General features: G+C 37.0%; 2 protein-coding genes across 6 annotated transcripts; one reads left to right on the top strand and one right to left on the bottom strand.

Annotated features, from left to right (window-relative positions):
- The first annotated feature begins 827 nt into the window (after window positions 1-827).
- Window positions 828-11,700, top strand: LOC137945805 (uncharacterized). 3 transcript variants are annotated; one of them, XM_068791839.1, is made up of 12 exons: window positions 828-1,100; window positions 3,451-3,561; window positions 3,812-3,874; window positions 4,026-4,180; window positions 6,086-6,376; window positions 7,594-7,720; window positions 8,191-8,298; window positions 8,391-8,493; window positions 8,573-8,698; window positions 10,038-10,142; window positions 10,575-10,662; window positions 11,221-11,700. In XM_068791839.1, the coding sequence occupies exons 3-11, from the start codon at window positions 3,822-3,824 to the stop codon at window positions 10,644-10,646; spliced, it is 1,140 nt and encodes a 379-aa protein (XP_068647940.1). In that variant the 5' UTR covers window positions 828-1,100; window positions 3,451-3,561; window positions 3,812-3,821; the 3' UTR covers window positions 10,647-10,662; window positions 11,221-11,700. The 3 variants fall into 3 exon arrangements, with proteins under 3 accessions (XP_068647940.1, XP_068647939.1, XP_068647938.1); XM_068791838.1 differs by having other exon boundaries at window positions 10,038-10,231; XM_068791837.1 differs by having other exon boundaries at window positions 10,038-10,231; window positions 10,534-10,662.
- A 1,485-nt stretch (window positions 11,701-13,185) lies between these two features.
- Window positions 13,186-26,511, bottom strand: LOC137946923 (protein SIEL). 3 transcript variants are annotated; one of them, XM_068793204.1, is made up of 8 exons: window positions 26,058-26,511; window positions 25,904-25,981; window positions 24,367-24,600; window positions 23,797-23,988; window positions 17,402-17,542; window positions 16,555-16,644; window positions 14,688-15,100; window positions 13,186-14,607 (listed from the first exon to the last, which is right to left on the bottom strand). In XM_068793204.1, the coding sequence occupies exons 1-8, from the start codon at window positions 26,418-26,420 to the stop codon at window positions 13,695-13,697; spliced, it is 2,424 nt and encodes an 807-aa protein (XP_068649305.1). In that variant the 5' UTR covers window positions 26,421-26,511; the 3' UTR covers window positions 13,186-13,694. The 3 variants fall into 3 exon arrangements, with proteins under 3 accessions (XP_068649305.1, XP_068649306.1, XP_068649307.1); XM_068793205.1 differs by having other exon boundaries at window positions 14,862-15,100; XM_068793206.1 differs by lacking the exons at window positions 25,904-25,981; window positions 26,058-26,511 and adding an exon at window positions 24,735-24,984.
- Window positions 26,512-26,609: the final 98 nt, after the last annotated feature.

Genomic DNA, 26,609 nt, shown 5'->3' with positions numbered 1-26,609 from the left:
TCTGAGTTAACTCAATGAGTAGAAAACCCAAATTAAATGATATATAATCAGATTTATATTAATTTTTAAATATAAATATTCAAATATAATTAATTTGGTATGAGATGAAATGTACGCTATGTGGGCTTAGGCTTGAAGTTGTTAAAAGGCCCATTAGAAGCACTGGACATGTCATTATTCCTCACCCACCTCAAATAATCTGTCATGATGTGAAAAATTAAGCCATGTTCTCTCCAACCAACCTTATTCTCTTTCCCTTTTTTTAATCATGAGAATGTAACAAGATTCTCTTAAATATTCTCTGACTCATTCCTTCCCCTTCTCAGGCTCACATAGATTTTTTTTTTTTTTAAGAAAGCAATCAAAGGTTCAGAGGGGATTCTTATTAACTGCTTTCACTTTTTTTCACTTGTCTCTTGTCTCCAAGTGCAAAAAGAAAATTAATAAATATTATCATACTTTTTTATCTTTGTTACTTATTCTTGGTAATTTCTCTCTAAGTGCAAAAAAAAACTAATAAATATTACCATTAGTTGTAACCATGTTTGTTAAACGTTCTACCAATCGAGTTCACAATTTGGCCACATCGACCCACACTCAGTGAAGCTTAATTTTTTTTGAGAAAACTGTTTTAGGTTTAAAGCCAAAGAACGTTTAGGTGGTGGTGGGAGGGATGGAATAGGCTGAATCGGTTCGGTTCGGTTCGATTCGAATATTAAGGGCTCGTTTAAGTAACCGAGAGCCGAGTTTCGGTTTGCGAGCTCACGAGCCGGCTCGGTTAGTAAATAAAACCCCTTCCGCGACTCGGCAGCGATGGGAGAGGGAGCTTCAAGTTCGAGTTCGAGTTCGAGTTCGGGTTTTGCATCTGCGGGTGTTCAGAATCGTTAAGAGGGAGAACAACCCCACCTCTCTGCCCTCCAAAATCCAATCTTCTCTCAACAACAACAATATAATCGAAGCAATTTTGCCTATTTTTAGGGGATTTTCGTATTTCAAGCGTTCCTCAACCTATTCTATCATGTTCATCTTCAGCGTCATCAATTCTTCGTCGCTCTAGTCGACTTGGGCTTTGCCGACAGAAATCACAAAATAGACCACAGGTAAGCTGATCTTTCCAATTTGATTCCATTCAACCTTATTCTGCCAGTCCGTGTTATTCTAAATTTTCTGCCAGTATCTTGGCGATTATCTTTTGGCTGCGAATGTGAACATAGTGGTTGAGATTGTGAGTTTTGAGATTCAGTAGGCACATTTAAATTAATAGGCACTCCAGTCTTTTCACTATCAGATTTTCTTACACTGCTCTTTCAGTCACAACATGATGTTTGTGGTTCCTTTTGATGTTTTACAATTATAGCTATTGTTACATATATTTGTTTATATGTTACTCTTGGCTGTGGTAGGCGATTTTTTTATGAGCTTACTTGTTAGGAATGGGCATGTTTACTGGTAAAGTTTCATTTTGGTTTGAATTCTTCTTCGTTCATTTGGAAGTATAATGGAAAGTAATTAACAAAGACTTTGTGCTGCCAGTAGCTGTAATACCACCAGAGCTCTAGTCAGACTAGGTTTTGGTAGACCAGAAATAGTAAGTTGGATTGGGTTGAAACCAATGACCTGACGGAACTTAGCTCACGAGAAACCTTTTTGTTGGACTGCTCATGGGCTCCTTTCATCTTATATCATTCAGTATGTCCTCCTCTTCAGTCTTTTCACTATCAGATTTTCTTACACTGTTCTTTCAGTCGCACAGTATGGGGTGCCATCTTTAGGAAATTCAACATCTCAATCTGTCAGTCAAACTCTCACAGTTTATAGCATAATCCCATACATGGCCCCTGCCAAAATGTGGTAAAGCTTTTTAGAGTAGCTGTTCCATGGAGCCTGGTTATAAAGAATGGCAAAACATTCAACAATAAGCACAACTCCCTTGGGTCAGTGATAGAGCACTCAATTCACTACACTTTGCTTTGGACTAGCTCTTACTGAGATCTATCATTAGTTTTGGCAGCTGGTTGTTACTTAATTTTCAACGGGTCATAAATTGATGATCCTGGCCGCTGGTGTGGGCAGGGCCATCACAAATAGCAATGGTGTTGTACTTCTGGCATTCCCTGGACCTGTGGGTTTTTGTGACTTAAATGAAGCAGTCAAGACACAGATGTTTTTGTGTTTGATTATTGAATAAGGATTATGCATAATATTATGCAGTGTTTATGAACAATTTTATGCACTGTATAGACAATTTTATACAGGGTTTATGTAGAGAGGTCATGTCTAATTTTATGTAGAGGTCATGCCCAATAAAAAAAGGTCTGATGACTTAATTAAATCTAGTGGCCAAATTTGGATTCTTAGGTAGACTCAGTAAAACAAATGGGCTACTTATGGACTGAGTCCACGAGATCGAATGGGCTCTTACAACTTAAGAACTTGAAGTTTATATATTTGTAAAGAAAAAATTGAGTTTTCCAATCATGAATTAAAACTAAAAGACGAGAATTAGTCCAAATTCAATGTGAATTTGGTCTTAAACATGCCACATGAATTTGAAAGAAGTTTGAATTAAAGTCTAAGAAAGACAAATTAACAAAATTTTCACGTATGCATGTCTGTCCCAAATTAATTATGAGTTTAATGGAGAAGCTGTGATAATAGACAATCCACGGGGGGTTCGTCGCTGAGGCCAATGCTAAATCAAACATGACTTTTAAATTTATGATGTTAGCTCAAAAAGATAATTATTGCATTAGGGTATGTTTGGAACCCATGGAAAAGAAAAGAAAAGAAAATAAGAATTTGACCATTATTATTCTAAAAAATAGTTAGTTAAAAGGAGAATTTGATTATTATCTCACTTTTACAAACTATTTTGGGAATAATAATGGTCAAATTTTTATTTTATTTTATTTTATTTTATTTTCATGTGTTCCGAACAGACCCTATGGAAATAAAAAAATTCAGAAGTTATTTTCTTTGTGACATTAAAGCACATTATTTAAGAGACAAACTCAGAGATATTCTTTTAATACATGAGAGATTTTATGTTTTATTGGAGGTTGTTTTTGGAATATAGAAAGTATCTCTTTCACGAGAAGGCCCAATTTTTTTGCTTTCTTTCCTATCTTCTTCCTGCTGCCTGCGATAACCCTAAACCAGCCCTTCCATTATTTTGTTTTCTACAAGTCGTCATCTATACTCATTTTTTCTAGCTATTTTTTCCATTTAATCCCTTTTCTACACCCATTTTCTTCCTTTCCAAACGTGGTCGTTTTTCTGTTGTTGCCCTTGAGACTTTGATTTTCCCCGATGGATCCCCCAACAGGAAGGTTAGTCAGATTCTTTACTATTTTATTTTTCTTCTTAATTTTTAGCAGTTAAAATAATGTGTTTCTTCTTTGGTGTGTGGAATGATTATATTTGATTTTTTTCTGTACATCGCACCTGCAGGATTTCTATACTATCTCCCGACTAATAGCTGTCCTCATAGCCCGCCGCCAAGCTTGACGGACGAAAAGAGGATCATTCTTTTATTATTCTATCCTTTTGATTTGAATTACCGTAAGTGACTTTCCTAACCCTGTTTTATTTTTCTTCTCCCTACCCCCTTTTGCTTGTCATTATGATCTATATGTAAGCAACGACTTTTCGACGTCAAGCATGCATTGAAGCGACCTTTTGAGAAATTCGGAGTGTTGTCTTTTACTGTTCCACACATTTCAATTTGGTTCACTGGTGCTTGTTAATTTTTTTTCCTGAATAAACATTTCTTGTTCTCAAAGTGATTTTCCTTCTGGGCATATATATGCAGGTGCTTGATCATGCCTGATACTCAAGCCCTCGTGAATGAGTTCATTGCCAAGCTTAAAAAGCGGTAATTCACGACTTCCCGTTGAAGTTTGGGAACTATTTTTATGCATATTGAAGTTGTTGTGCTATAAAGAAAACTTTGACAGACATTTCTTGGTAAATTTCATGTCTCTTTATTGATATTGATTAGTATGTTATCTTTATTCTGGTGGCAGTAAGATTGAGGGTTCACATGCCACTGCAAAGTGCACTGCTGATTTATTGAGGTCAGTGATCTCTCAGCACAGGGTGCCGCATACTAACCAGGCTGCCTCATTGATTGAGGCCGTAAAAGTGGTAGGAGAGCAGCTGATTGCGGCAAATCCTGTTGGTTGGTATTTTGTTACTCATCTTGTTTTGGTATAGCTCTTATAGAGTTCTGGATTATCTGCTATTGTATGTTTGATGGTGACCATTGATTATTTGTTACTTCATTTCTTTCTGTTTAATTTATTTGGACTTGGTTGGGTTGTCAGTGGGTCCAAATCCAACCTGTTAGGTGAAAACCCAAGTCCAACCAGTTAATAAATGGGTATCTAATTAGACTCTTATTGAATGTCCATCTCTTAATGGTTTCGTTTGGGTTTTACTCACTTGGTTAAGGGGTTTTCTGAAAAAAAAAAACAGTTAAGCATATTGGACTTGAGCATGTATGAACCCAATTTTTTTTTTTTTTTTTTGGCCAATATAAGTATATGATTTTTACATTTGTTTTTGTTAAGGAATAATCCCACATGGATTAGTGAGTACAAAGATCTTGAGTTTATTAGTTGGGAAATAGGCTTCCTAAGTTAGCTAATCATTTTGGGATGTGCCTTGGACCCAACTTAACATGGTATCATAGCAGGTACTTATATGTGGGTCTACACCTAAATTATCCACTTGTAGAGCCACGAATGAGGGCCTACACCTAAATTATCTACTTGTAGAGCCACAAAAGAGGGCTTACACGTGAGGGAGAGTGTTAAGGAATAGTCCCATTTGGATTAGTGAGTACAAAGATCTTGAGTTTATTAGTTGGGAAATAGGTTTCCTAAGTTGGTTTGTCATTTTGGGATGAGTCTTGGACCCAACTAAACAGTTTTAATATAGATTACAGTGCACACATTTATGCACTTTAATTTTTACAGAGAAAATACCAACTGCACACACACACACACACACACACACACACACACACACTACTGCACACACATAAACATTCTCTCTCTCACATGCACGCATGGACATACACACAAAGACCGGCTCACACATTCTCACATACACCTGTGGATTTGCACAAATATGGTCTCACACACATTTATACACATCTGGGTTCTTAGACAATCCAATTCACATCTGTGGGGACTTACATACTTGTACTCAGACACACTTGTGGACTTATGCACACTCACACTCACACTCACACTCAAACATATGTATTTTTTGTTTTTTATATTATGTTAAAATATATACAATGGAATTTTGTTATTTTATACTACGTTAAATTCATAAAGTGTATATAAAAGTATTTTTGTCATTTTAATATATAATACAGTTTAGTTTAGATTACTTTTGTTAACGGGTTTCCATTTGAATTCAATATGAACCCAATATGCTTATTGGGTTCCTCATAGATACACTTCACATGAATTTGGATAGTGATTTAGCAAAAACAAAAAAAGAAAAGAAAAGAAGATGTAGTGCGTAATTAAATTTATCGTGCTTTCCAAGAAGACTTTTAGGCCTTGCTCTAACTCTGATTTGGTTGTTGTGTTATTGATCTAGGTCCCATATTTTTTTGACATAAATCTAGGTCCCATATTAATATACCAGATGTGCATGTCATCAGCATTCCATGGAAATATGCCCTGAAACTGTCTAAATGAAGTTTTCATGTTGCTGCTTATGTTATTCTGCATGAATTGCTGCTGGTGTCTACTGCTGTGCATGATTCTATAAGAATGAAAAAGAACTGATTTCCACCATGTCCTTGTTCGATACCTGGATGTGCTTTTGATGTTTGATGTTTTGATGTCTGTTTCATGCATGATGATATCTTACTTTTGTTGTGGTTACTTAATAAGATTTTCTGATTCTCAAACATTAAAAACTTGAAACTGCTAGCTGTCTTGGTTCTTGGTCGTGTGGAATATATTCTGGCCAAAAAGCATGTTCATGTTGACATTTCTTTGATTTTCAATTATTTGTGGAACTTACGCATTGATAACTTTTACGTCAATGTTGTCTTTGGCAGAGCTTGCAGTTGGCAACATTGTGAGGCGGGTCTTGCATATAATTAGAGAGGAGGATCTTTCTCTAGCAACCACAGGGATTGCGGATCTCACTGTATCGATTGGAAGTGATGATGAAGATGATGTAGGAGGATGTCGGCAGGGGTTGGTGCTTTCTGCCGCAGCAGTGGCCGCTGCTTCAAGAAGCACTTTGCGAGCACCTTCTTTGCAAACCTTACTTGAGGATATACCTGATTCAGCAGCTCGTGGTAATACGTGTTCTTCTGGAGGTGAATCTGAAGGAAAGAGTAAATGTAAGATATGGAAAAGATTTACTGGTTAAAAAATTATTTAGTTTTTTAGTTTTTTGCTTCCATACTCTGTCATCGCTGTTATCATAATCTAATTTTGGCAGCCGTATCCTAACTCTGTGGGGCTGGCTGTAAAACTTCTCTTGCATTCTGTGGATGATTTAGTTGGTATAAACTATAGGGATGCTCAATCATTCATAGAGGGAAGTTTATAATTGCATAACTGAGTCAATATCAATTGACGCAGCACAATGGTTTAGATTCAAGGAATATTGAAGTTGATAGCTTCTTCTTGAATCTGGGTAACTTATATGTCTGCAACAACATAAAAACTATAAGCTGAATTGAGGTTTGATGGGTAAAACTTGAAGGATGAAGGTAGGATTCTGAAGTTATTAAAAAATTAGCAAACAGAGAAAAGAAACCAAAGGATAAGTTTGTCCAAGGGAGAACGATAATTAAAACTCCATTCAATCATCAAAAGATAGATTTCCCTGTATAGGTAGCCTATATATATGAAGGCTTTTTATTGGCGTAAATATTCTAAAAAATAGAAAATTTATATGCTGTTCCATTCAGGGAAAGGTACTCTGATTAGGATTAAAATTAGTTCTACTTTTTAGAAAGAAAAATTTAAAAACAGGAAACAATTTCGACTTGTAGACTTGCTAATTTTATGCTTCACTGATTTAGAAACAAGGACCTAACCTTCAAACACGACTGCTACTTGAAAGGCTTTCTAATTGAAGCTTTAAACAAAAACATCAAGTTGCTATTTAATGGATGTTTTCCACTAAACAACTTGCAACTTAGAAACTTTCTTAATTAGAACTTTCTATCCTGAAACTTGAGCTTAACATAGGAAATTGTGGCCTCTTTAAACTGAGTCTCCTTTCTTATCTCTGTTTTCATAAACATGAGTGACCTTGGGTTGATCTTTGTCTCTGTGTATCTTGTGTTACTTATGTGGCACACACACATCTGCGTGTGTGGGGAGGCCTGCTCACACTGCACACAAATAATTGGAAAAAGTTTTCTGCATAAGTGTAACTGTGAAGTTAAAATATGTGCTAGGTCTTGCCGTAGCATAGTCTTCATTCAGGAGTAGAATACTGCACTGGCTCTCCATATACCTAAGTACAATGTAATGGCACCTGGGTATAAGCTTGAAATTTGGTATGAGTTCTCTTTCTTAACATGTATTTATTATTTCTCTGCAGCTGACAAAAATTCTAAGAGTCGCAAGCTGAAGCATGATGTGATTGAAGCCATTAATGAGCTAATTCTGGACATCAACACTTGCCATGAGCAAATTGCTGATCAAGCAGTGGAACATATTCATCAAAAGTAACCTCTCTCACTTCATAGTGTGGCTTAGGATGTTTTGTTCTGGAACTGCTATCTCATTACCTTATGTTGTTTTCTTATTCAATACTTAAATCAATCATTGCTAAAAGCATGTGTTAGATCCTGATGTTGGCTTATCTTGTATCAGGTAGCTGACCTCATGTGCCTTTTCTAGTTTACAGTGAGCACATGTTGTCAGTTGAGAATATCTTGTAAACATGCCAGATTCTTGAAAGACCAATGCATGATTTGCTATTAAGCTCCCTGTAGCATGCTAAAGGCTATATATCTTCAAGATTTTGTTGCTCTATTCATGGCTTGACAGCTTTTCTTTGCTACTTTTTATGCATTTCCCGCCTGCATTCTATCAGGAAGAGGCTGCTTGTGGGAGTTTACTTAAAAGGCTTTAATTTTAAATTTTTCTTATTGTAATTTGTCGTTATGTTTTTTCTTTTTTGGCTTCCTGTCAGCGAGGTGATACTGACTTTGGGTCGGTCAAGGACGGTGATGGAGTTTCTCTGTGCTGCAAAGGAAAAGAAGAGATCATTCCGAGTTTTTGTTGCTGAGGGTGCTCCAAGGTGGCGTATATGGTTCTCTGTTTCTGCAGTTTCCATTTTACTATTTTGATCTTGTTAGTGTCCCTGTGCTAACACAATTCATTATACCATAGGTATCAGGGTCATGTTCTTGCAAAAGAGTTAGCTGCTAAAGGTCTTCAAACTACAGTAATCACTGATTCGGCAGTATTTGCTATGATTTCCCGGGTGAATATGGTAATAAGCTGTGACATGTCTGTTTTACATTTGACTTATCTTATCATCTTTGCATTAAATCTTCATTCTCAACTTAAAGGTAATTGTTGGTGCTCATGCAATAATGGCCAATGGTGGAGTTATAGCACCTGTTGGGTTGAACATGGTTGCACTTGCAGCTCAAAGGCATGCAGTTCCTTTTGTTGTGGTTGCTGGTAGTCACAAGGTGCGATTGTTGCCTCTTTAATCATCTCTGAATAAGGTTTAGTAAACCCCCCGCACACACACACACACACAAAAAAAAAAAGTTGTGAGTGGTTTTATTTTTTCTAAAAAGTGATTCTATTTTTTCTAAAAATTTGTTGGCACTGTAAGCATACTTTCGTTATTATGATTCTTATCCATGTCATAGGATGACCATTTACTTGCATACTTAATTTCCACTAGTCATCCATATTGAGTGGCCTCACTATTTATTATGTCTTGCTCTCTAAATGATGATGATGCTGGTGAAACTGATAAAATAGTTTTATATAACGTATTTGATCTGTATTAATTTTGTGAAAATCTAGTAATCATATCCACTTATCTAATTTGTTTCCTGATATTTCTGGACTCCAGTCTGTCCAAAATGTGAACTTTGTAATGGCAGTTGAATCAACTGGCTTTAAAGTATACTTGTATGGATGTCTGATGGATTATTTCTAGGCCCAGGATACACCATAGGCTACAGAAGATACTGCATTGTTGCAATGACAAGTATGCATATCCAGAGACTTGACAGTCGCTGCTTGCATACTGATTGATTCAGGTTTAAGAGGGCAGCATATAGGTAGGTGAGCCCCACCTGTACCAGCCCTTGCACTGGACTCATGGAACGAAGTATATTGGCAACTAATCAGGCCTGTCCTAAGAAAGCATAGTTACAAAGTGCTTTCTTACCAAGAAGTGTACCAGGCCTGTAATTAACTTGTATGTAGTTTGCTTACATTGCAGCTCAGTGGCTGCGTAAGTTAGTAATAAATGTATATTTATGAACACTCATACATAAATAACCAAGATACATTCAATTACAAATGTTTATAAATTGGTACTCCATGTATAAATCAGAGGGCTCTTTTGGTAATTATGGCAACATTGACTCAATCTGTCAACCAGGAATTTATGATGTGTGGTTTTGTTTGAGAATGCTTTGGTCATCTCGGTCCCTTTGGAATGATTCAACTAGTCTTCTTTTTTTTTCTCATTGATGTTCTGGCATATCCCTTTTCAGTAAAAATTGATGAGGAGACTATTCATTCTTGTTGGCAATCTAAATATCATCTACCACATTTTTTTTTCCTATGAAAGCTTTTTTATGCTGTCTCATCTTGCTGATTGCATCCCTTACAAATTATATTTTTGCTCTAGTGGTCTTCATCTGGCTGTAAACTTTGGATTGTGTTTCTATTCATATGGATGTATCTCTTTGTTACTCAAATTTGTCTTGGTATTTAATGTATATTTCGACAACTAGAATTCTGGGCTGGACATTGATGCCAAACTTTTGTTGTTTTCTATGTCAGTTGTGCCCGTTATACCCTCACAATCCTGAGGTTTTGCTAAATGATATGAAGTCCCCTTCGGACTTGATCGATTTTGGGGAATTTTCAGATTGCTTAGATTATCAGGTTGGCAGTGGCCATACTTCTCTTCATGTTGTCAATCCAGCATTTGATTATGTGCCACCAAAGCTTGTTAGTCTTTTCATTACTGATACGTAAGTTAATTTTTTCTCTGTACTTTCCATTTCTGACACCACAATATAAGGTTGTTCAAAAGAGTTTACTCTTTCATATTGGTACTCTTTTGTTTTGTACTTCTATGAAATCCTAGCTATTGCTATAGAATACAGGAGAAGAAAAACATTTAAGATTTTGGACTTGGAAAATATATTTGTGATTTTCTTTTTTCTTTTTTCTCTTGCAGATTACCGTTGTCCTTCTTGTTTGAAGTTCTGGTTTACTATTGCTCTCAAATTTTTGGTCTTTTTAACTATGTCATTTGAATCATTTTGTACAGGGGAGGGCATAATCCCTCATACATGTATCGGCTTATTGCAGATTATTACTCTGCTGATGACTTGGTGCTTCAGAGGTGATCAACTTGTGGAAAGTGAACGTAGCGTTTTTTAATTGGCCAATATATTGAGTAAGCTCAATCCTGCTTCTCTTTGAGTTCCACTGTATTTGGTTTGTGGGCTTCCAAACTATTAGGCTGTATGACCACTACTATGGGTGAAACTAGGGTTGTCAATGGATTAAAACCCAAATCAACCAACATACACATCCAACCTGTTATGGTGCCTGTCTCATTAAGGACTCTTAACATAAATTTTATGATAGTTGGTTGGGTTTGGAAACATCTGGTCAGCTGAAAATCGGGTTTTTTAGTCTGTTTTCTATTTTTCATCAAAATCAAAACAGCTATGCAGATTGTTGTTTTCACTCTTCTGGTCTTATTAACAGTTCTCTAATCGAGCAAATGTGATATAGGGAAAGAATGGTGCAAAGGAGAATAAGAGCTTATATTTGGCACAATAGTTTTTCTTTTTTTAAGACAATTTCTAATTTTTTATTTTATGTCCTAAAATAATTATATTCCCTTCACTTTTCTTCTTGTTTTGGTTATTGCTGAATGACAATATGAATTCATCTCACGAGACCCGTTTTGATGATTACTGATGGTATTATGGATTCATCTCAACAGGACCTAAAGGAGGCATGCCCTTGAGAGATGGTGTTGATGCATTACAAAGGAAGGCCAAAGGTTCATCTCTCCTATATTGACTCGTTTTTTAATCTCGAGCTTCAGTAGTTTGAAAATGAAGATTTCCATGGCTTTCTTGATTTTATTCTGTGCTCTACCTTGAGCTTTGTAAGAATTATGGTCTCTTGGTTAGAATTTTGGTACTCTTACTCTTATCAAATGGATCAGTTTTCCCTTTTCAACAAAGTATTGAAAGTCACTCATGAAGGTAACTCGATATGGTTTCTATTTTTGGAGCTGATTTATAATGGTTAAAAATTGAAGAGGTCGAGGGATAAATGGTACACTACAGTGGATAGTTGTATTCTGATAAGTCCGCGTAATTCCATAGGGAGGACACTTTCTCATAGCTGTTATAGTTATAGGTTCGCCATTTGAACTCTTTGTAGTCTTCCTGGTCAAGGGGTGTAAGATGTGAAGGACGAGGCTTTTGCTTATTGCTTTTGTCTCTCATTATGTTATGCCACTCATTGTTCTTATTTTGAAGAACAGAAATGCTCAGTGCAGCTTCTACATTTTTTACCTGAGTAATTTAGATGCACCTCACTTCTATATTTTGAGCTTGAGGATTAGTTGTATTAGTTGGTGATGCCCAAGAAAATCCTCTCTTTTTATTGTACCAAAGGAGTCCAATAAAAATAGCGTGCATAAAGCATGAGAATTCGCCAATATGAGTTAGGCAGCAAATTTAATCATAGTGCAGAATTAAAAAAAAATGATTTCATCAGTATATTTTTTCTGAACATTTTCCTTAATTTTTATTTTTGGAAACCATAAGAGTATTCAAGACATGAGTTAGGTTTTACTCAACTCTCTTTGACTCAAAAAGTGCTCAATGGAAATGGCTCAGAAGATTTAAGATTCTCTGTAAAAGTTTGATCATTTTTGCATTTGTTTTGATTTCCTTAGTTTTTAGTTAAGATTCAGAGAATCTGCCTATTTATTTGATCCTTTGGCCTTCTTTTACCTTACTGATAGACTTGCTAGAAATGCTGGAATTATTTGTCCTTTCTTGTGTTGAACTTAGTATATTTTGCCAGATATATTTTGTTTATAATGAACGATTTGAGTTTCCTAGATGCTTGGTTTTACCTGACCTAATTTTAGTCATCTCTCTTTTGCACCTATTCAACTTTTTAGACCAGAAAATACTGCCAATACTTGTGAATTGTGATGTTTTCGTTGGAGATCTTTTTCGTGAATTGTGATTTCATTAAACTACCGTATTGATTGCAGCAATGGATATAAATTTTTTTTGGGTCCTCAATTTGTTATAGTGAAGGGTGTGCAGCAGCGATGATGTCTTTTTCTTCTTAAAAGTGTTCTTCTGTCACTCAACCTTAGTTTGAATTTTCAAGCTGCCAAAAACAGGCAGTGAGGGTGCACTCAACGTTGGGTGTTAAACTGAGTTTCAGGATGCTGAATTGAGGATTTCTAATTGCTACTGGTTTTTGCATTTCGTAAAAGGTTTTTAATCGATTCAGGTTGAAGGAGACTTAAAATGGGTATGTTCCTTATTTGAGTTTTCTATAACATGAATGTAAAGGGTGTGATAAGTAATTTTTGTCAATTTTTTATCGTTGAAAGATTTCAATCAACTGAGGCTATGCATGGGTCAGCAAATTTTTGGATTCCTTGGCTCTGAAGATAATTTAAGCTCTGTGCTATAGCATTTGTAAAGGAGTATTTAGAAAGGTCTACAGAAGAATTGTTGTTGCATCCATTGAAGGAAAGAGGACTATTGAGCATGAAAACGAACAACTTATGAGGATATTTAAAATGAAGATTTTGAGTCATTTTAAAACGAACGCCACCCACTTTTTCACTGATAACTTTTTGAGTACCCAAATTCACATAATAAGTTGATGATTGTTCAAGTAAAGGATGGGCATGTGTGTATTAACCAATTGATCTGGGTTGAACCACACCAATCACTTCACCACTGACCAGATCAATTTTCATAACATGAGGAAATTCATTAGAAAACAGGTCAAATTTTATAAGATTTAGTCGAAACAGAAAAGTCATTAAAAAAAAAACATTAATCAGATTTAGTCAAAATCAACACTACCTTATTCAGCATATCATCCACAAACTTGGTCAACAACCTTATAGGACATACCTTTCAGAAATTCCTTGTCACAGTAGGAAATCTTTCACTGCACTCCTTGCTCTTCCTTTAGTCTCCATTTCATTCTTTCGGCATATCTTCAAAAGGAATACTTATCATCCACAACTAGAAGAAAGACAAAGTAAATGCTTGAAAACATTGAGAGGATAAACCCCATAGAAGGTTTCCTTTTCTCCTTCTTCTTTCTTTTATCTTCTATGCTTCTCCTCTTTCCCTATAACATGTTCCCCCACCCTCTTGACATGTTACAACTAGCAACCTGACTTGAGTATGTTATGAGATACTAATTCTTGTATCTAACACTAACGAAAGAAATCTCAAGTTCCTTGCAAAGAAATGTTAGCTCCTTTCTTGGTCCATCCCGACCACCAGTGTGAAGGATTGCATTTTCATGTGAGCATTCCAAGCCCACACAAACCCACAACGAGAATGAAGCAGTTTTAGGTGTTCTATAAAAGGGTAAATCAATTGTGCATTCCTTAACATCTACAGAGCCTTCAAATAGATTCAAATCCACAAAAACATGCTCAACCACCTGCTCCACCCTCATTTGGACCCACAATCTGTCCTTGCCATAAACATTGTGCAAAATAATCCGGAAGTTTATACCTACAGGAAATCCTGAAAGAAAGGGAAGAGGCTTCTCCAAATCATTCTTTGGAACATACAGCTCCGCTTGCTTCAATTTGAATCTTCCTGAGAGCACAATTTGCTCGAGGGAGTATAGTTCAATTAACTTACATGCAGGAAAGGGGTAACAAATTTTGTGATCACTCACCTCACTAAGTGCCTTCCGTAGTTCCTTCACAAAGGTTGAAGGTCTGCTGTCCCCTTCTTCCGAGAGGAATGCTACATGAGACATCGTAGTGACTGTTCTCTTCAATATCAAGGCACTCACTGTTGAAGTCTTTGACAATCTCAGAACACAACTGAGCAAAATAAGCTCTACAATATGGTAGTCTTCCTCTTTGCTCAACCCAAATAAGCTGTATTTCAGATTTAATAGATTTCTCTCCAATTTTTCCAGTAAAAGATCCACCAATGTCCCACCTGTCAGTTGAGACTTTCTTGGTTCGACATACTCCCATACTCTTGTTAGCAGTTTAATTACCTTAATATACTTGGAGGCAAAGGCTAAGACATCATAACACTCATCGGAGGCCACAGTCATCCTAGCAATCGTTTGTTTACAGTTCCTGAAAAAAAAAAAAAAATTAATAGATTACTTTCTAAGGAAGATGAAAAACTAATACACATAAAGACGAATTATTAGGACCTTAAAATTTTGTGGGTTTCTTTTACACATTTTGATTTTATCAAAGGCCAGGTTTGAGCAACTGCTGCCAGAGTATGTCTAATTGAAGATAAAGCTTCTTCTTTCAGAAAAGTCACTTTTGCTTGATAATCTTCGAATGGAGTCAATGTAAGTCTTTGATTCAACAAACCATACACTACTTTGTTCAGAAAGGAGATGGAACTGTCATGGTTGATTAAGATGGAGTTAGGCTTCATGATATCTCTGATAGAGAGTGGCATATTTCCTAACAAGAGAAGTGGATAAGAAAATGCTTTCGTTGGGATACAAGACTCAATCTGGTCATAAGCAATTTGTGTGGTCAAACCCAACACCAGTAATATGGTTACTTGGGCTTTGTCTAGGACAAACTCTTCTTTGCTCGAAGGCTCCATCTGAAAGACATGATACAAAGAAAAATACAAACATAACACTAAGTCAGTAGCCTTATATCAGAAAGACGCTTAATCATTGAGAAAAATTATAAACAAGGCAGAGCAAACAGTACTTCTTTACTATTACACAGACGTATCGCCAATGACACCTAAGATTCAGGCACTATCTAGCCAAGATAAGGACAATGACATTTATCGTCCCTATTGTAGATCCAGTATCCCGACATCTTGCACAAATACCAGAAAATATGTCCTTGAAAAATGAATGACATTGAATAAAACACTAGTTGAGCAAGATTTCCACTGTCCCGTTCCAGATGATCAGGTTTGCCCTTTTACAATAGAAGAAAGCCTAAGCTAGTCTCAAATTGATGCTTAATGATAAGGCCACGGGTTCTGAAGGTTTCACTACAGAATTTTATAAAAAGAGTTGTTTTTTTTTCCCAAAGATGATATTTTGCCTATGTTTGAGTACTTTTATAATGATGGGGCTCCTTCGTCCAGCATGGGTGCTTCTTTTATTGCTTTAGTCCCAAAAAAAGTGTGGAAATTCCTTCAGACGCTTTTTTTAAAGGCGAATATTATTAGGTTAAGACCCAAAAGCAAACAACTAACCAAAGGCTAAGGGGGAAGGTTGACCCTAACAACGAGAGATTGGAGGTCCACCCCCTCCTTAGCCGGGGAGTCAGTATTACCCATTGGCACTTCTGCAAATATGAGACCAACAACAAACACAATTAGAAGCAAGTGTAAAAAACTCTTAATACATCCAAGTGTCTTCAAGGAGGCTTCATGTCTTCCTATGGACTAAGAGTCCCCTTCTATTTCTAAGGGGGCTGTGAAGTGGTCATGGTAAAGCTTCAGACCTTGCAACACGACTTTAATCTCGGCTGAATTATATTTTGAAAGGCCAATAGGCCCAACGAAGGAGAGTAAGGTGCATCCACTTGAGTTTCCTAAAGCACCCATTAAAATTTATTTTAATCTGTCAACTAGCTGCCAATTGCTATAGAAGAACTGCTCTTCTTGGTACTGCTGTAGGAGTAGTTGATCCCTCTGATTCATACTATCTTATCCCTCTCATTTTGTTCAGTGGAAGCATCCTTTGTTGAAGGCTTTTTTTCTGGTTTCTTATATTTCTAAACATTTGGCAGGTTTCTTTTCATACAATAAAAAGGTAATTTTCATAATTTTATTTTGCTTCTACAACTTCAACATCCTTCTTAACCACTTGCATCAAAACACCTAGTACTGGCACTCTAGAGGATTAGATCTGTGGTAGGATACGTTTTTATCTTCAGAAATGGAACACAAAATATTGCAAAAGTTGTAGCAGCACTAGTTCCAATATTTTTGAAAATTAAAATATAGCACCAGGTCAAATATGTTTTAGAGAAAAATAATTGATGAATTTGGCATTTCATTGATGCTTCAGCAGGGAAAAGATTACCAACCTTCACAGCAAACTCCTTCACGATAATAGCAGCAAATTTCTCGTGGTTTTTACCCATAAAAAATAAAGCAGAAAAAATTTCAGCACCATCCTGGGAACAAATAGAGAAGTCACAATAACCAAAAAGAAACATTAGAGACATTTTAGTGAAATTACCTGGTACAACACTTGCTGGGACAGTAAGAAATTACTACATAATAAATTTGGTAAAACTTAGGTTGTGTTTGGCATGGTTTTTTGGGGTGCAAAAATATCTCTTTCAATCAAGGAACTACTTATAGCGTTAAAAAGAATGTATGGTTAGCTTCCTTTTTAAAAGAGCTCGTCTTCCAAAAAGGAGAAAACTACCTATTTGGTGTAGCTACAAATAAAGATTCACCACAGAAAAAAAAATTCTTTTGAAAATAGTAAATATTTTTGCTCATTTGACATAATGGGTTACCTAATATAGGTCTACATATGTGACTTAGGACATACTTATCCTACAAATAGGAGGATCCATAATCTATCCTTTAAATTGGTTATACTATCTATTATATTTATCTTATTACTAAACATACCAATAAGGGCATTAGTAATTTACCTTTATAATACAGTTATGTAAAATTTAAAGTACTACTAAATGTATTGTAGTAATTTACATTTAAAAATTAGGTCTTATACATAGTAGTTGTAGTCAAATAACATTTCCTCCGCCAAAAAGGTCCTTACTAAGAAAAACACTTTAAGAAAGACATTCTCAAGAAGCCCCTTATAAAAGAGTGGCGCCAAACGCAGCCTTAGATGATGAAAACGCACCCACTTGAAACCAAATAGTAAAAATGAACAAGAATCCAATATAAACAGACCTGGGCGTACATTTCCAAACTATTGAGGAGACCAGTAATTGCAGATTTAAATATCTCCAAATCCGGCAACTTTATGACACGAAGAAGTTTCCTTGCTGCAGATCTGATATCAGAATATGTGTCCATAAGACCACTTAAGAGCTGCAAGGAACAAAAACCAGAGAATAAGAACTGCTCAATAGCTACATTGTTGGGGATTCATAACATGAAGTCTAGATGTTCAAATCTCACCAGTGCTTCAAGTTACCTTGAGAAGGTATGCAACCAATATATTAAAAACTTAAAATAAAAATAAAAAGCATGTAGCAGTCATGGTTTAGTGGTATCTAAAACAAGAAATTGTTGGTCTATATTTGCACAGTTTAATGCTAATCCCAACTGGAGGTTTCTGGGCATACACAACTATGACAATCCAAATAGGAAGACTATTCGACCTAGTGAAAGGATGATTTGTCAACAACTACCCTTGAAGATAGAAGAATAACAGTGAGAAAGTTATGATTCAATTATCGTTCACCTTGGTAGAGAATCACAAACAGTAGTTAAGGGCATTGAAAATTTATATGGTGTCAACAAAAGCATTGGCCAACTTCTGGTCCAGCTCAAAAAACCATGGCAATCATTTCCTTCTCTGTGTTTTGGCATGGTAATCACCTTCTGTGTGACCAATGATCGGAAATTATTTTTTCTTTTGTTGATAAGTGCCCATAGCAATAATAAATGCATATTATTTAACTCTCTACGACTGCTTGTTTCTTGTCACAAGCTTCATAGAAACCTCTGGGATTACATCAAGCTCAATTCCTCTGATATCCTTAGCTTGTGACCTCTGATGGTCACAAATTTCTCCAATGGCTTCTCTTGGGAAGCTTCTTCTCTCTGTTTCATTGCTCATGTTCCTTGGTAATACTTGGGCTTCCCCTTAATCGACTGTCGGCCCAACAAAGCTGTGTGGAGTGATAGGAGGATAATCATGGATAATCCCACAATAAACAATGAATCATGGAGGGGAACCCCTTACAATAAGGGATTGGAGGATAACCCCCTGTCTAGCAAGAGCATCAGCAACACAATTTGCTACCCTAAGAATAAGAAACCAAAAATAAGCAAGGTCTTTTGACAAATCCTGAATTTCAGCAACACAAAACTAGTGACACCAAAGGGGATCTTTCTTGCCTGAACCCCAAGTGATGACAAAACAAGACACTCCTTCAACATGAAGATGCCATGGAAGTGCTCATGAAAAATCCTCAAACAATGCCACAAAACTTGGAGTTCAGCAGTGGTGGAGTCAGATTGCCAAAGAGGACAAGTAAAGGAGGCGAGGATATCTCCACTAGAACTTCTGAAAACCCCTCCAAAACCAGAGGGACTAGGTTACCAAAAGAAGATCCATCAAAGTTTAATTTAATAATGCCTTCACCAGGCACCTTCCACTCAACCGGAACAATATGCTTGGACACAAATAGCCTCACCACTGAGCTCCAGTTGCATCTATGAAGCCCACCATGAACATCCTCAAAAGTGTCAAGAGTGCTAAGTCAGGTGATGTCGATAGGAAGAATCCAATCAGCAACAATATCCCAGGAAGAGGAAACATTCTGGAAATAGTATTGGTTCCTTTCCCACCAGATGCCCCAAGGAATGTGAACTAAGCCAGCCTTAACATAGCTTGCTGAGAGAAGCCAAACAACAAAGAGGAATATCAAATAAGCAAAAAAAATACTCCCAGATTCACCAAGAGAAGCTACAATGCAGTAAAAGGTGCTCATCAGCCTCATCCGTCTGACCGCATGTCTCCAGTTAAAATCCTCCATGGAGAGTACTCCAAACAAAAACACTTTTGTCCAGGAAGGCCAAAGAGAGACTAGAGAAACCCCCCGCTGATGTAGGAAGCAAATTCCTGCCACAAGCTACTCACAGCAGGATGAGACTGGAAAATGACCAACGGTAGAAGGGCACCATATCAACTGATCAGGCTGAGAAGATCAAATGTAAACATGCTCAAGTTCCTAGATCAGACTACAAATTTCTAAAGTTTCAGCATCGTTAAAGTTCCAGCAAAAGAAGGAGTGTCAGCCAACACTTTGAGGGTGGCCATGCTGGAAACGTCAGAGAGAAGAACATGTTGATCCTTGGCCCAATTAAATAACCAAGGAAAGAGGTTCTGCAGTGGTGCATTGAGCACCCAGTGATCAGTTCAAAAGTGAATCTTATTCCTAGTTCCAGCAAGAGAACCTGATAATGGATGAGAAGAGAGAGTCTGTGGTGAATGTGTCTCCAATTAAGGGATAGCCGGCTTCAAGAACAGTCTCCCAACCACCAATGAGCATTAAGAAATCCCATTCTTACAAACAAATGAACACCAAGGGAGAGAAGGCCACATGTTCAGCTGTGAGCACCATTTAGTAAACAGCATCATGTTGGTCTCTTTGATTCTGCAGATACCCAGGCCTCCATCCTTCTTAGCTTTATAAATCTCATCCCACTTAACCAGAAGGTGTTTTTTTTTTTTTTTTTCAAAGACGCTGATTTTTATTAAGAAAAAGCTCAAACAAGTAGATAACAAAGGGGGAAGCCTTTCCAAATAATGAGAGATTGCTGAGAGGTTCCAAATTTTACCAATTTATCAGCCAAAGAATTGGCTGATCGAGGAACGAGGTTCCAATTACAATGAATAGATGACACAATGTGAGCAATACAATCAATGATAGGCCAATGGCGCCAAAGGGGGGAGCTATCTTTTGAGTACCAACTGATGACAGTCGTACAATCTCCTTCAATAAACAGCTTGCTACAGAGACGCTCTTTGAAGATTTGAAGGCCAAATAGAAGAGCACTCATTTCAGTAATATTAAAATCAACAATGTCCACCGGCCCTGCATAAGATAAAATAAGGTTTCCACTGTTGTCTCTGAAAAACACCACCAGCTTCAGCCAGCCCAGGACAACCTAAAACATTGCCATCAAAATTAACTTTGATGCAATCGCATGGGGGAGGATCCCAGGTGGCCATAATTGGAGTTCTGCACGGTCCCACCATATGCGCGATCAAACCCCAATTTTCCCAAAGGGAAACACCTGATAGAGAGGCAAACTCCTTCTTGGTATGTAACCAACTCGAGATAAGGCCCACTGCACGAGAAGCCGTGTTTTCCGGGGTGCTAGCCTTGGAGTTGAATCTCCGATTATTGCACTCGAGCCATAGGCACCATGGGACATGCGCGAGGCATGCCAAGAGAATTAGCTTGCCCAACCTAGGAAGGCGGATCCCCATAACCATCTCATAGGTTCCAAATAGGCCTTGACGTAGCCCCATTTGGAGTCCAATCTTCTGGAAGATCTTCATCCAAACTTGCCAAGAGAAATCACAATGTAATAGAACATGCTGGACTGTCTCATCGCTCGTACCATAGAGGGGACAAGTACAATTGGGGGTTGTGTAGCCTCTGCAACGGAGGTTGTCAGAGGTGAGGATTTGTTCCCTTATGGCCATCCACACAAAAAATTTAATTTTACTAGGCTCCTGCATGTTGTAATCTTGCTTTCTGATATGAGAGTAGGTGCAACTGTGAATCGGCCATTAATATTGGGCTTCCATGTCAGTTTATTAGCTGCATACTCATGGATAGTAATACTACTGAGTCTGGAGAGGAGAGAGCAAAAAGCCGAACCAGATGGTGTTTAAAACCATCCAAGGAGCCCTCCAGAAGAAAATTTCCCATTAATCTTCAATGGAGAAAAAAATAATGTGTTCGGATGCACGCCATGCATGATTTGATCAATGTCTTCCAGCCTCGGAGACGAGCATAACCTTCCAAATTGAAAGACGATGTTGAAGCTTTTCAAGAAACAAAAGTTCATAAAGTTTTATCTGTTCGCCCAGTGAAAAGGGCCAAACCAAGGTAAACATCAGGAAGAGTGCCTATACAACATACAAGCCGATTAGCCATAGCAAGGAGACCAAAATGTTGAATATTAAAGTCGTACAAAGTGGACTTTTGCCAATTAATCTTCTGCCCAGAAACCATCTCAAAGATGTGCAATAAAACCTTAAAAGATAAGGAGCTGATCCAAATTACCATCCCCAAAAATCATGGTATCATCCGTAAATTGAACTAAAATCGTTAAATAGTTGATCATCCAAAAAGACAGGGCTAAGCCACTTCATTTCCATAGCTGCTTTGAACAATCCGGTAAGGCCTCCAACAACATTAAACAAAAGAGGAGATACAGCGTCACCTTGAACCTTGGGGACAACTATTAATGAAAATTGGGAACATTGAACACATAATATTTATCCACTTTCTCCATCTAATCCTAAAGCCCATCTTGGCCATCATAAAATCCAAATACTTACATCAAACCCAATCAAAAGCTTTCTCAAAATCAAGCTACAACATGATCCTCGATCGAATACCCTGCTTAAAGCTATCAATTATTTCATGGACATCTGTAATGACCAAAATATGGAAGGAAGATTGTTAAGCCATATTAGAAATCATTTGAACCACTCGACGACATCTTCACCAAACCTCTTAAAAGAAGTGAGCATTTGATGCTTTTTGACAAGCTAGGGTCGTTTGATATTTACACTTCAACTTGAGGAAAAGTAAGAAAATATGGCATTAGGGGCGTTTTGGTCATTACACATATATCCGTGCCTCTATTAGATAGGAAGGTCATAGGTAGTGGTACATCAATTAATTTTATGCTATTTTGTTTTTTACCCCATGTACCAGGGGCAATAATGTCCTTTTAATAAGCACTTAAGTAATATAATAAAAGAGATTAGGGACCGAGTAGATCCCTGACAATTGCTACGCTTCATGCGGTTTTCTTCTCTCACTCTTCTTCCTTTTCTTTCTTCTTCCTCTTCTCTTTACTTCTTTATTATACCATTTCACAAAGTAAGAAAATACGGAGTCCGAGGATCTTGGTCACTACACATGTCTATACATGCGAATGACCAAAATCCCCTTGATTTCATATTTTCTTACAACCTCCCTAGCAACATCCAAAATAACCTTTCCTTTCATAAAGGAGCTCTATTCTAAGTACTACAAATCAAACTAATTGGCTGAAAATCTGAAAGTTTCTCCACATTGTCTTTCTTTGGGAGCAAGGCTATGTAGGAGGCTCCCAAATTTCTGAAATTGACACAATTTACATTGGAATCATCCCCCATAGCATGGATATCATTAACAAAGAAGTGCCCGCTTGGGGCATCCATCACCAACTTAGTTACATCAATCTTTTCCTTTATTGCCGCCTGAGCTCTTCTTCGAGTGTGAATTATGTCAACTTGGGAAGACCATAGAAAAAGTTTTCTAGCAAGTCATACTCAAAGTTCAAATCTCTTTGAAATAGTTCGTTCAAGCCTGAGCTGTTCTTTGAGTGTGGATCGTGTCAACTTGGGAAGACCATAAAGCTAGTTTTCCAGCAAGTCATAGTCAAAGTTCAAATCCCTTTGAATTAGTTCATTCAAATGTATGGGTCCCATGTCAGGTCTCAGGTGTCTTTAGTTAAAACACTTTGCATCCTTTATAAATGATTTCAACAAAATTACTAAGGTGTATCTCCTTTTGGAGAAGTCAGAAGTCTTTCATGTATTTATCAATTTTTTTAATGAAAATGAGTTTGATCTTCCATTCCTATCTTTCAAATCTTTTTTTAATGAAAATGGCCCTGAATTTCTCAATAAAAAAATGACTTCCTTTTGTGCATTACATGGGATCATTCACCCAAACATCTTGTACATACAACCTACAACAAAATGGGGCAGCCAAAAGAAAAAATAGGCACATACTTGAGGTTGCAAGCACATTATTATTTCAAACAAATATTTCCAAGTCTTTTTGGGGAGATGCAGTATTAACTTCATGTTATTTGATCAAGTAAAAAATCAAAGAACAATTGAAGAGAGAGAAGAAATTATGAAAAAAAATTCTGACCCAACTTGAAGGCCAATACCACAGGGGTAATTATGTCAACAACTCTGCTTTTATTTTTAGTACACTCAAGTGAAGATATTTTGGTCAGATAACTTAAATGGGGTTTTATATCAATGAAAAAGGTATTGGTGTAATTGTAGGGTTTAACCCTTAACTGGCTAGATAAAAAGGATTAGGAATTGATCTAACCCCCACCCTCTCTTTAACATACAACATCAGTCCTCTATTATTCATTCTCTTTCAACTTTAGTCATATTTTACATTTTCATCATTCTTTACATCTCCATTCTCTCTGTTTTCCCTTTTTTGTCTTCTTGTTTATAACTGAAAATTCGAGAAAAGATTTTATTGCACAAACAAAAAGGAAAATTCCATGACCATCATAGCATAGCCATGTATGCTAGCACAAACTGGAAGAAATAAACAAGATCTAGGCTGTACCATATGCATGTGCAGCTCCTGCAGCTGAATACTACCACAAGAAGCCATAAAGAACAATGTCTCAAAAGTTTGCAAACGGATGACCATAGTATCATCACTCAACATGTCCACCAAAAATTTTAAAGCCTCAGTAGCAAACTTAGTAGAGAAGATGGTAAGCTTTCCCAAGGATGCACAAGCAGCACTTCGAACCTGATAAAGTAAACAATGAAAAATCTGTCTCAATGCATAGCTACAACTTCTGTTCAAGAATAATATATTTTTGCAGTATCCTAATTTCCAAAGATATATTTATGTTTTTTTTTTGTAGCAATGTCATAGCTATTTTTCCAATGCTCATTAAATACCTGCATATTTCAATTATGACAGACATTCTTGAGGCAGATATTACTATGCACAAAAAATTAATAGAAAAGTAAGGAGCTGAAAATGCAAGAGATATCACCACATTGTAACAAATAAAAAAATCACAATTTATATGCCTGAGGGGGTTACTGCAAAAAATGGAGTATTAGGACAGTTTATCTCAAAAAATTACCAGCAAAGGAGGGAAGGAAAGAATAAAGTTACCTCATAAAACTCATCCTCGAGCCCATGGATGAAGGCACCGGCAGCACTAGAGACTAATGAAAGATTCTCACTTTGGGAGCATTGTGCCAGAAATTTTCTCTCACTTCTGCTTCCTAAGACTTTCTTAGAGAGTGTCTGTAACAGTATATCCTCTGATACAAGCTGAATTCTCCCAAGGGAACGGAAAGCTTCAATTCTGACTTCAACATTCATATCTCTTCCCATTGAACAAAGCTGATACAAATTTGACATGAAAAAGGTAGGAAGGGTGAGAAACAGCAAGGTTCAAACTTGAGTTAAAGATGATATGCCATATTACGAAAACAAAAGTTTAAGAAACTATGTGCTGATTTTCAGGGAATTTGTACCTCTTTTGATAGTCCCTCCAGTTCTACAATGAGGTCCTAGACCTTTTCTTTTATTATAATTAGATCCTTGATATTTGTGGTCACATGACAGTTATTTGTATAAACACCCCCAGGAGCACACCACTGGACTACCTGGTTCCTTGGTTAATTGTGAGGTCTCTATATGGCATCTTGTTCTTGGAAATTCCTTCTCTATTACTTGGTTTTATTTTTCCTTTGCTTGTATTTCTCCCACTTTGTCAGGACCCTTGTAGCCTTGGTGGCCTTTCTCTTTTGCAAAACATTATCCAGTGTACGAATCATAACCCAAGAGCCACCAGGGACACATGAAATCATACATTCAGCACTTTGACTCCAATTCATGCATATACAATAGAACCAAGAAATCAATCAGAACACCTAACAAGTGCGAAGAGTGTATACTCAAGGTTTAAGGATACCAAATAAGAGAATGTGGTACATAAACTATAATTTCAGTAACCAAGACTAAGCAATTTACAAGAATTGCATCTAATATACCATTATTCAGCAATCACTTTGATAAACACAGTATTGGGTCACAAGACAAAGACCTACAACTTTGTGAAGAACCCTTACGACTGAAAAGGACAAAAAAAATCCAACTGTGACCCACTCTAGGGCATTAACCAACCATATAGGGATAAAAAAACCCACTTCAAACCATCAATCAATTGGTTGTGGCACAGAAACAAGGACGAAGAGTACCTCAAAGCTCCTCAGCACAGAAAGAAAACCTAAACATCTATACAAACAGGTATACATCAATCTTATGAGGACGAACAATGTGTAATCTAGTAAAAAGACTACCTCTTGACTAATAATACTTAATATTTTTTATTAAATTCCATTTCGCTTTTTTTCAAAAAAAATAAAAATTACATGCTGAATAGTCATCCAAACCTTTTTCTCATTGCATACAAAACTAATTTTTTTCTAAACCTTATCAACATCATTGACCTGTCAACGAAGATGCTTGTAGTGTTGGACAACAACAGCCATACATTAGAAGTTTCTCTTCTAGGGAGAGAAGAACTGCTACTCAATATTTTCTCCCTTGTTCGATATTTTTATAACTTCCAGCGGGCTAGGAAAGGTTTTCAGAATCAAATAAAAATAAAATAAAAGAACATAAAATCAAAGAGAAATACCCGAATAAACACTTCGTCTTGCTTCAGTTGATTCTTTCCGTCGCCTGAAGATGATAACTTTTGCCCATACTCGCCAATCTGTATTCGCACAATCAAAATACTAAAACTTCAGTTCCCCAAAAGGAAAGGAAACTACTAAAAGTGAACCTCTTACCACTTGAACAGCAGCTGACCTTACAACCGAGTCTGAATCCGGTAAGAGCTCGACGGCACGATCATAAAAGCAAGAGGACTGCGGGTACTGAGCCCGAATCAGATAAACCATACCTAAGAGAGCAGATTTTCTTACGTATGGGTATGGATCTCTGGTAAATGCTAGGAATACTGAGTGCAATAGCTGGCCCAAATTTGGGTTTGAAAATGCATGTAACGTAAGCAACTTGAGGATTCGCAAACGGTAGGAGGGTTTTTTAGCAGAGACGAGTGAAAGAATGAGATCTTTTTCGGTCAGAAAAGATAATGACCGGGATTGGACACCGAGGGCAGCGAGACGTGCCAAGCACTGGTCCTCTTCCATAGAGAGCTCTTTAGTGTTTGCAAGTGGAACTTCTATACGAGCTTCTCTTATAGAAGCTCTTTTTCCCTAAACTCTGTATCTTCCCTCCCAAATAAACTTATTGCTACTGCTATCTTCATCCCAACAAAAGGGAGACGCTTTATAGAAAACGGGGCGTTTAAATTAACGAGCCGAGCATCCCCGCGCAAC

This window comes from Aristolochia californica, unplaced genomic scaffold, assembly GCF_029961685.1.
Source record: "Aristolochia californica isolate CCGP_79_NKW_82.1479 unplaced genomic scaffold, dmAriCali1.0.hap1 SCAF_12, whole genome shotgun sequence".
Taxonomy (NCBI): Eukaryota; Viridiplantae; Streptophyta; class Magnoliopsida; order Piperales; family Aristolochiaceae; genus Aristolochia; species Aristolochia californica.
This window is presented reverse-complemented; position numbering and strand designations above follow the sequence as displayed.

Excerpts from the sequence above, each read along its gene's own strand:
- LOC137945805 (XM_068791837.1), top strand. The coding sequence starts at position 3,822 with ATGCCTGATACTCAAGCCCTCGTGAATGAGTTCATTGCCAAGCTTAAA. Across the intron at positions 4,181-6,085 it reads GATTGCGGCAAATCCTGTTG|AGCTTGCAGTTGGCAACATT; the intron begins GTTGGTATTTTG and ends TGTCTTTGGCAG. Across the intron at positions 8,699-10,037 it reads TGGTTGCTGGTAGTCACAAG|TTGTGCCCGTTATACCCTCA; the intron begins GTGCGATTGTTG and ends TTTCTATGTCAG.
- LOC137946923 (XM_068793204.1), bottom strand. The coding sequence starts at position 26,420 with ATGGAAGAGGACCAGTGCTTGGCACGTCTCGCTGCCCTCGGTGTCCAA. Across the intron at positions 23,989-24,366 it reads TCGAGGATGAGTTTTATGAG|GTTCGAAGTGCTGCTTGTGC; the intron begins GTAACTTTATTC and ends TTACTTTATCAG. Across the intron at positions 14,608-14,687 it reads GAAACCCACAAAATTTTAAG|GAACTGTAAACAAACGATTG; the intron begins GTCCTAATAATT and ends TTTTTTTTTCAG.